The sequence below is a fragment of the Poromitra crassiceps genome, assembly GCF_964638095.1.
Source record: "Poromitra crassiceps genome assembly, chromosome: 16".
NCBI lineage: Eukaryota > Metazoa > Chordata > Actinopteri > Beryciformes > Melamphaidae > Poromitra > Poromitra crassiceps.
In genome coordinates, this window is record NC_139645.1 from 38,514,426 (window position 1) to 38,523,663 (window position 9,238).

Consider the following 9,238-nt stretch of genomic DNA (forward strand, 5'->3'; position numbering starts at 1 on the left):
AGGCAGGGGGAAGCTTCCTGGGGCAGACCATGTAAACACTAGGGCAGTGTATAGGCAGGGGGAAGCTTCCTGGGGCAGACCATGTAAACACTAGGGCAGTGTATAGGCAGGGGGAAGCTTCCTGGGGCAGACCATGTAAACACTAGGGCAGTGTATAGGGGGGAAGCTTCCCGGGGCAGACCATGTAAACACTAGGGCAGTGTATAGGGGGAAGCTTCCCGGGGCAGACCCTGTAAACACTAAGGCAGTGTATAGGGGGGAAGCTTCCCGGGGCAGACCATGTAAACACTAGGGCAGTGTATAGGCAGGGGGAAGCTTCCTGGGGCAGACCATGTAAACACTAGGGCAGTGTATAGGCAGGGGGAAGCTTCCTGGGGCAGACCATGTAAACACTAGGGCAGTGTATAGGCAGGGGGAAGCTTCCTGGGGCAGACCATGTAAACACTAGGGCAGTGTATAGGGGGGAAGCTTCCTGGGGCAGACCATGTAAACACTAGGGCAGTGTATAGGCAGGGGGAAGCTTCCTGGGGCAGACCATGTAAACACTAGGGCAGTGTGAAACGCAGAGGTTTTCTGACAGAACTCATACTGATACCCCCCATTTTCACCCTAAGGCTTTGGTCTCTGCCCCCTAATCTTTAGAAAAAGTGTGAAATTGGGTCTGTATCACAGGATAAAGTGTGTCATACAACCAAAGCTGATCAGCCCTGGACAGCATGTGACAAAGCCACACATTAAACACTCTAAGTGGGACACAGAGAAAAGATAGTGGATCTCGACAGGCTTTTCAGATGGTCTTAGCATAATGGAGGACATGCAGAATGATTTCCTTTACTTTTCGGCTTCAAACGACTATTTCTTTAGGCTACAAAGGGAATGTGGAAGTGTGTGAGTTGCACAGGGCTGAGAGATTAGAATAATGTGAATTCATCACAAATGTCGATGTCATTTTTTTAAACAACTGCCACAAGTTTATGGCACTCTGTACTTTCAATGCTTCTTTTGTCATAAATGTTATATTCCCCATGTCCTGTGGCAATACACAGCATTACAGCATTGTATCTATATTCATGATTATGATCGCGAATGTATCTTTTGGTGGTGTGGGTGATGTATTACAGATTAATTTGAGCAATAGATTGGTGCAACAACCTTTATTCCCTTCATTGTGAAGATACTGTGGTGAAGCTGTGGACTGCAGCACTGGCTGCCTTGCAGCTGGCTTAATGGATTCATCCTTAGCAATTATGGACTAATTATTGTCACCTCTGACTGCTTAGGGCTTTGTCAGGGACTATGGGAATAAAGCAGAATCACATGACAAAAGATGATGTGCTGCAGAGTGCATGCTGGGGCAAGGGCGTGGGAAGGTGGGTGCTGAGGGTGCGGCAGCACCCCCTGGTGGCAAGAGATGGAATTTTCGAAATTGTTGGATTTGGGTCTACTTTGTTTCTGTGCATGAGTCTGTGCTTGTGTAGTGGATATCTTGTCCATAAACGATCTTTGCTCAACGCAGTGGTTCTTGGGTAAAAATAGGATCCACACTGTAAAAAGTGCACTCTGAAGTAGCTGAAGTTTTGTTTACTTAGCCTCATGTTGAAACTAGTGTTTACATAGCTGTGTTTACTTTGTTCACGGAGTCGGAGACAAAAATGATGACTCTGCCAGTCCAATCCCAGCTTTGTGAAGAGAAAGAGATATGAGATGACAAGCCTGACAAAAAAATAAAGAGAAGATGGGAGGAATAGCAGGTAGGCTATCACTGTCCCTGATTTCTGAGGGTAAATTGAGTAATGCTGCAGAGAAGAGGAGAAGATACTGAATAATGATATCACAACAGTATAATCCTAATGTTAATTTAAAATTAAATATGCCTCTAAATATGGCTAAAAGTAAAATCAAATTTCCCCTTCCTTACAGCACCCCCTACTTAAAAGTAGTTCCAGTGCGGCTGTGCTGGGGACAGCATATAGGAGCTAATTATTGCAGCATTGAATATACGGTATCTAGCATGGGGAGATGTTCATGTGACAACAGATACTGTAGCTTGGAGGCTATCGCAAGTAGCATTTGTGATAAGAAGGTCATCAGTTCAATTTTCCCAAACCACCAACTGAAAAATAATTGATGCGGGAATAGAGAACAATCTCCTTCAAAAGCTGCTGCGAGAGTAGCCTACCTTTGAGCAAGACACAGGCAACCAACCAGTCTAGTGGCGCTTAACCATACAAGACTGTGGTAGAAGCAGGCAGGTCCAGGGTGTGAATGTGTTTATGGATATGCTTGCCTTCTTTTCAAAGAGCAGACTGGACTTAGATTTAGGAGCATGGCTTCTGCACCCCAGCTTGGGAAGAGCGTTGGAGATGGTGTTGTGCACCCTTTAAGTGAATAACAGGCTTGGACTCAGAGTGTCCCCAAGACACCAACAGTGTGTCTTGCTGAGTGATGTTTGAGTCAATATGGCTCCAGAAAAGACACCTGCAAACTAAATTTCTGTAATGTTACACATATGGTGCAAAGATTGATACACATAACGCTTTCTTGTGCTGTTTTTGAGATCTCCATGAACCCCCAGGACAGGATACAGGAGCCATAGCAGAGTAGTGCTCATGGTTAGGTGTAGGGTGTAACAATGATCTGAACTGAATTAGGAAGATAGGACAGCTGTGCAAGAAACCCGTCAAAATCATGAATATTAGTTACTCTGCTTCTGTTAGCATTTCTTTGTTTTGCATCTTCCTTTCGTATATATATATTTTTTGTTTTGAACTTCAGAATACATTTAAAGATTTGTAAAGAATCAGAACTAGATCTACATCCCTGGTCTTCACCGTGTTCACAGGATTCCATGGTGTCTATTTCTGCTTTGTCCAGTTTGTTTTGTTATACAGTATGTAGTTTTATCAAACTAGGGTATCGGCCCTGAAGTGGGACAAACATGGAAACAGACCGAGCCCACGTGCTCACTTTTCATAAAAGGATTCATCTAGAATGGGGGTGGGGGTCATTCATTGTGAGTCAGTCTTCTCATGTCGTTGGTAAAAGTAATTTGCAGTAGGGGTGCACCGATCGATCGGCACGCAATCTGTATCGGCCGATTTGGACCTCAAATATGTGATCTGCTGTTTCCGATATTCCTTTAATGTTGCCGATCGCATAGCCGATCATGCTGCACGTGAGAAACATGAGGCAGCCCATTTTCATGTCTTCAATGTCTATCGTTTAACTTTCATATTTGTGCTCTAACGTTTATATCATTGTGTTGCAAAGCACACACTTTGCTTTCGTCAGTGTACTCACCTCCATGCACACACCGCACCAGACTGTCAACACACCCCTTGCGTCTTTGAATCACACAAATCAGCTGGTGATTAGAGCAGACTCAGCAGAGAGAAGTTACCTCCAGTCCTCCCGCCTACCGAGGCATTTGCATGCTGTTAAGTCCGTGTGTATTAAAGTCCCAGATTGACACGGTGGTACTGTGGTAGTCGGGGTAGTGCACGCGCACACACAGACAATTTCCACGCAAGCATTGATGTTCCCGCGGGCACTTTGAAGGAAGCGAAAGTGTGCAGCTGAGTATGTGGATGTGCGCTCCGTTCAGACGGACTTTCTTCCTTTCTTTGGACAGTTGAACATGTTCTAATCCCCTTCTTCCATGTGTGCGTATATGACCAACCAGTAAGTCATTATTATGTTAATATTCCTGTATTGCATTCCCTTTTGGTTTTAGATCGATCTACCTGCAATCATTGCAATAACGTTTGTTTAGGCGTGCACTTGCGGTTTGATTGTCTGTTGCGCTAATTAATGCCACTACTCAGATGGAGTTTAGCTCGTGTGTAGCTTGTGATTCTGTTGTTTCTCCCGTCATGTAACCCTGTCACCATTATGTAGATCGCACTCATAGTGCTGCTAATTATAACACTGTAACTCGGCCTCGATGGGCGGGTCGTTTTGATGTTCGTTCGATGCGGATCCCAATGTATGACGGTTATTGTGCATAACCCGGTTCTATGAGTGGGAGCTCTTTGGCTTTAGTCATGGTTCAAGACTGGTGTTTAAGAGTAACTGACTACAGTTTACCTAATTATCATTTATATATTATTAGTTGTTAATTATCACTATAATTGGCCTATATAACAGCAAGCTTGGTTACTGACCTGTTTGTATATTTTATTGCCTCCTTTTTCCAGACCACACACAATCCTACTATTCCTGTCATAATGCTGTAAAGAGCCTATACTGCTGTACTGTACTGAAGAGAACTGACAACTAAACGGTTGAACTCCCATCTGTCTCCTGCCTCGTGTTTTTACGGACACCCCAGGGCGTATATATATATATATCGGTGATCGGTAATCGGTAATCGGTGATCGGTCGATGATCGGTTGGGCAGATATTTCTCATAGGTGATCGGCAATCGGTGGCAAAAAACGTGATCGGTGCACCCCTAATTTGCAGAATACTCTAAATAAATATGTGCCTTGGAGGAAATCACAGCACATTTAACTGTTACAAGTACAAATGTTTGTACTTGTTAGATCCTCAGTGTATAGCAGCTCACACATGGGCAGGTGAGCTGGGTGTATTTGCATTCTGCATGAAGTAGGGAGGACTGGCTGGCTATTTTGAATATTATCCACATGCTTGGTTAATTGCCAAATTGCCCAGGACACTGTTTTATTTAGTCGAATGAACAGCCTGGGCATTATTCTATTACAGCGTTGTGTGCTTGTGCCTTCCTGCCTCTGATAGCAGATAACACACGTTTATTTAAAGATGGTGGCAGAATGAGTCTTAAGCAATGTTTATTACCATCCAACAGCTTCATCTGAATGCCTTGCCATGAAGCAATGCAATAAAAATGTCTGCCATTGCGGCTATTCAGCAGTTCCCAGTCTCTGTCACACTGATCACATCTGCGCACATGTTGGCTTCCTCTCCCATGGAGGCTCCTCCCACATTGCCCTAATGAGTGAGAGCTCATCTGCATGCTCCACTAGAGGCTGCTGCACAGCAAGCTACACCAATTATTCTGCTATGCTATGTTAAGAGTCTGAGGAGCATTTTGGAGGCTCTCATCTTATCTCACCTCAGACCAGAACCAGTCGCCAGAAGCTACAACATACCGGAGTAAATTCCCACGTGGTAAAGATTACATCAGCGCCATCTTTTTTGCATTTGCTCAGTCATTTTTTCTCTCCCTACATTGTTAAGAATGAGCTCCAGTGAAGTCTGCTTCCAGCCCTCGTTCCTCCCCAGCATAGTGACAGCCTATCAAAACAAAGATGATCAATTGCTAATGGATTCAAAGAGACTGGCTCTTTTGTGTTACAAAACATGGCATAAGCAATGTTTTTTTTTCTTTGGCCAGACTAAAGCACATTTTAACGCTCCTCCCTCTTCCCCTAAGAGCTCTTACTAAATATTTCTTTGATTTGCAGAGGCAATGGACCCCATGTGTTACAGGGACTTTCCACTCTCTCTCTCTCTCTCTCTGCCCCACAGGGAGTGGTATAGAAACCCCCACCCTTGTTTCCCCTTTCCTGTCCTCGGAGCCCAGGCCACCACCCCCCCATCTCCAGCCACCACCCCCCATCTCCAGCCAGCACCCCCCATCTCCAGCCAGCACCCCCCATCTCCAGCCAGCACCCCCCATCTCCAGCCACCACTCCCCATCTCCAGCCAGCACCCCCCATCTCCAGCCACCACCCCCCCATCTCCAGCCACCACCCCCCATCTCCAGCCACCACCCCCCCATCTCCAGCCACCACCCCCCCATCTCCAGCCACCACCCCCCATCTCCAGCCACCCCCCATCTCCAGCCACCACTCCCCATCTCCAGCCAGCACCCCCCATCTCCAGCCACCACCCCCCATCTCCAGCCACCACCCCCCCATCTCCAGCCACCACCCCCCATCTCCAGCCACCACCCCCCATCTCCAGCCAGCACCCCCCACCTCCAGCCAGCACCCCCCATCTCCAGCCACCACCCCCCATCTCCAGCCACCACCCCCCCATCTCCAGCCACCACCCCCCATCTCCAGCCACCACCCCCCCATCTCCAGCCACCACCCCCCATCTCCAGCCACCACCCCCCCATCTCCAGCCACCACCCCCCATCTCCAGCCACCCCCCATCTCCAGCCACCACTCCCCATCTCCAGCCAGCACCCCCCATCTCCAGCCACCACCCCCCATCTCCAGCCACCACCCCCCCATCTCCAGCCACCACCCCCCATCTCCAGCCACCACCCCCCATCTCCAGCCACCACCCCCCATCTCCAGCCAGCACCCCCCACCTCCAGCCAGCACCCCCCATCTCCAGCCACCACCCCCCATCTCCAGCCACCACCCCCCCATCTCCAGCCACCACCCCCCATCTCCAGCCACCACCCCCCATCTCCAGCCACCACCCCCCACCTCCAGCCACCAGTCCCCGTATGAGGTCACCACCATTACCCAGCTCCACACTCGGGCCTCCCCATGAACCAATCTATGTCTCGTAGCGTACAACACCCCACACACAGGAACACAGTGGGTCCTGTGTGTGCTCAGTGCGTTGGCAGGCCTTCCTCCACACCTGGTTTCAATAACCATGCAAGTGGGGAAAGATGAACCTTGAATCCACTTTGCTTTTGTTTCTAAATTGAAAGGAAGCGAACTCCGGAACAGCTCTTCTATTCCGGTTACTTGAGGGTGTTTCTTTATATCTGACAGAGATTAAAGAGGACTGTCTGAAAAACATGATTGTATACATGAAGATGGGAATAGTTTAGAAGTCAGGTGGTGAGCTCTCTACTCCCTTGGGTTCTACATATCTCATATTCATATGCCCAGCACTGCCAGAAATCACACAGCTGAGGAGCTCTCCATTTTCTATCTCAAAGGCAGAAATAGCTTGGGTGAAACCCAACAAGTGCACAGAATATGTAAAGTTTTCCTTTGAGGTTTCTGCTTTAGAAGTTTATTGGAAACCAAATAGATGGATGAATTTGCCCTTCTTAAATAATCATCCACTTGATGTTGGTGTTATCTTCTTCTAATATTATTGAGGTTTGGTCAAGTAACTCAAATCCTGTGAAATAAAACAGACAGCAACTATGTTTGTTCACAGAAACCAAATCAAAAGACTTACGATACCTCTTTGTTCTGGTCGGTACACGCTCCCTACGTTGATATTGGGGTTCTCAATTGCCGAGTTTGGAGAGTTTCTGCCGGGAGGAACAGGTGGCAGGAAGGGAGGCTGCTGGGGTCTTCCAAATGGAGGGAACTGCTCATACTGAGGGCTTCTGACTGGGGGTTGAGCAGCAACTCCTGTCCTGTCCACTAATACTGCGGTGCCCTGGTTCACTTGGGGAACAGAGCCGGCAGCAGCAGCAGCAGCAGCAGCAGCAGCAGCAGCTTCCTCGTTGTAGAGACTGTGGGTGTATCTGCGGTCCAGACCATCTGCAAAGGGTGGCTGGGCGGCCCGTGGCACCACAGGATTGGGTGCATAGCCATAAGGTTGGTAGTAACGGTAACCATCTTCAGTGTATTCAGGGGGAGAGCCTGGGACCACAGGGCCCAGACCACCCCCATATCCTACTCCAGTATATCCACCTCCACCCCCATATGCTCCACCCCCATATGCTCCACCACCACCTCCACCTCCACCCCCATATGCTCCACCACCATACCCTCCTCCAGGCACCATAGGCTGAAAGGGGGGCTCATAACTCCTGAATGGGCCCTCCACCATGCTGGGGTCATAGGGCACGCCTGGGTAGGAAGGCTGCTGAGGTAAGGGGTACTGTGGGTAGGATGGCACATTATAAGAGGATGAAGAGAATGATGACGAAGAGGAGGAAGAACCTGTGGATGGCCTGAAGCGACTGCCAGAGGAAGGCTGGAAGCGGCTGCCACCTGTGCCACCTGTGGTCTGCCTCCAATTATCAGGCACTTGCCCAAAGCCGAAGGGGTGCCTGGCCTGCCCTCGGACAGTTTCGGAGGTCCCTCTTGATGGAGCTTGTCTGCGGACATTGCCTCCCTGAGGTCTGCGCGTAGAGCGTTGGCGAGCGTCTGCTACGACCACCCTGGGACGTCGGTCCTGGGCCGGCGCCCCTGCAGGGACATATTCAGCGCCACTGTTATGCAGACTGAACAACCGTCCGTTGTTCTCCCATTGTATCACCTGCCTCCAAGGGGCGGTGGGGTCCTGGTCCTGGGTCTGCCCCTGAGTCTGTGGGGCACCCTGAGCCTGCCCTGAGCACAGCCGGAAACAGACCAAACATGCCACAACAACAGGCAGCATACTGGCCTCAAAGACAACAGCTTACAGCACAGCACAGCACAGCACAGGAAAAACCCTTCCAGTCCAGTCCCACCAGCAGCTCAAACTCAAACCACCTGTAGCTCTGTCAACAGAGCATGTGTATCTTCTCTCCGTGGGTACGGCTCGAGTGTGGAGGCAGAGGTGGTGATGAGGAGCAAGCCTGTGGTTGAGTCCATCTGCCGGTCTTCACTGCCAGCAACAGAGGGGGTTGAGTGTGCATCCAGGAGCAATCATGCCCAGGAGGTTGAGAGTGGGGCTTCTGAGGAGCCAGTGGTGGTGTCAGCGTCTGTTAGTGCTGTGAGAACACGTCTTGGCTCCTTGCTGGTCTGCGAGCTCGCTCGTCAGTAGACTGAGCATTGCTCTCTGCGTTCTGGAGACGAGTGCATGTGCACTGACGACTGCAGGCTTCTATTTGCCTCTGTGATTGCTTACAATGGGCTGTGAAAAAAGCTCTCTCCAACTTCTTTCCTTTTTTTTTAAGGAGAGGTCCCACATGGCCCTAGTGCTAGTGCTGTTTCCTGGCCTACAGCAGCCAGGGCTTCCAGAGTCAACATTACCATCTGCAAAGGCATTCCCATTTCTATCACATCTCACTTCCCATTGTACAAATTCCTTTGCCATTTGTGCAAGCATAGATATGGAGCACATGGCACTGCTTTGCCCACAGGTGTCTCATACTTGCATACTTGTTTTGTTGCTCATTTTGAAACTTTTTTAAATGACAGTAATCACGCGCAGATGGGAAATTGCTCATAACTCATATGACTTCAGAGAGTAATTGGTAACAGGGATACACCCGTTCAAAGAGAGCCTCTCTACTAATGGAGTTCACGCAATGAACAACAGATTGTATTGAACTGAAGCGCACAATATTCCATATATATTAATATTATATATATACATATATACAACATTCCATAGA

The 9,238-nt window shown here is 48.8% G+C and overlaps 1 protein-coding gene across 1 annotated transcript in view; it reads right to left on the reverse strand.

Annotated features, from left to right (window-relative positions):
* loxl1 (lysyl oxidase-like 1) overlaps nt 1-8,665 on the reverse strand; it is a 28,972-nt gene extending 20,307 nt beyond the window's left edge. Inside the window, exon 1 of the mRNA XM_083652977.1 lies at nt 7,146-8,665. Coding sequence (XP_083509103.1) covers nt 7,146-8,295 — 1,150 coding nt within the window. The 5' untranslated portion in view covers nt 8,296-8,665. The remainder of the gene's footprint in view (nt 1-7,145) is intronic.
* Nucleotides 8,666-9,238: the final 573 nt, after the last annotated feature.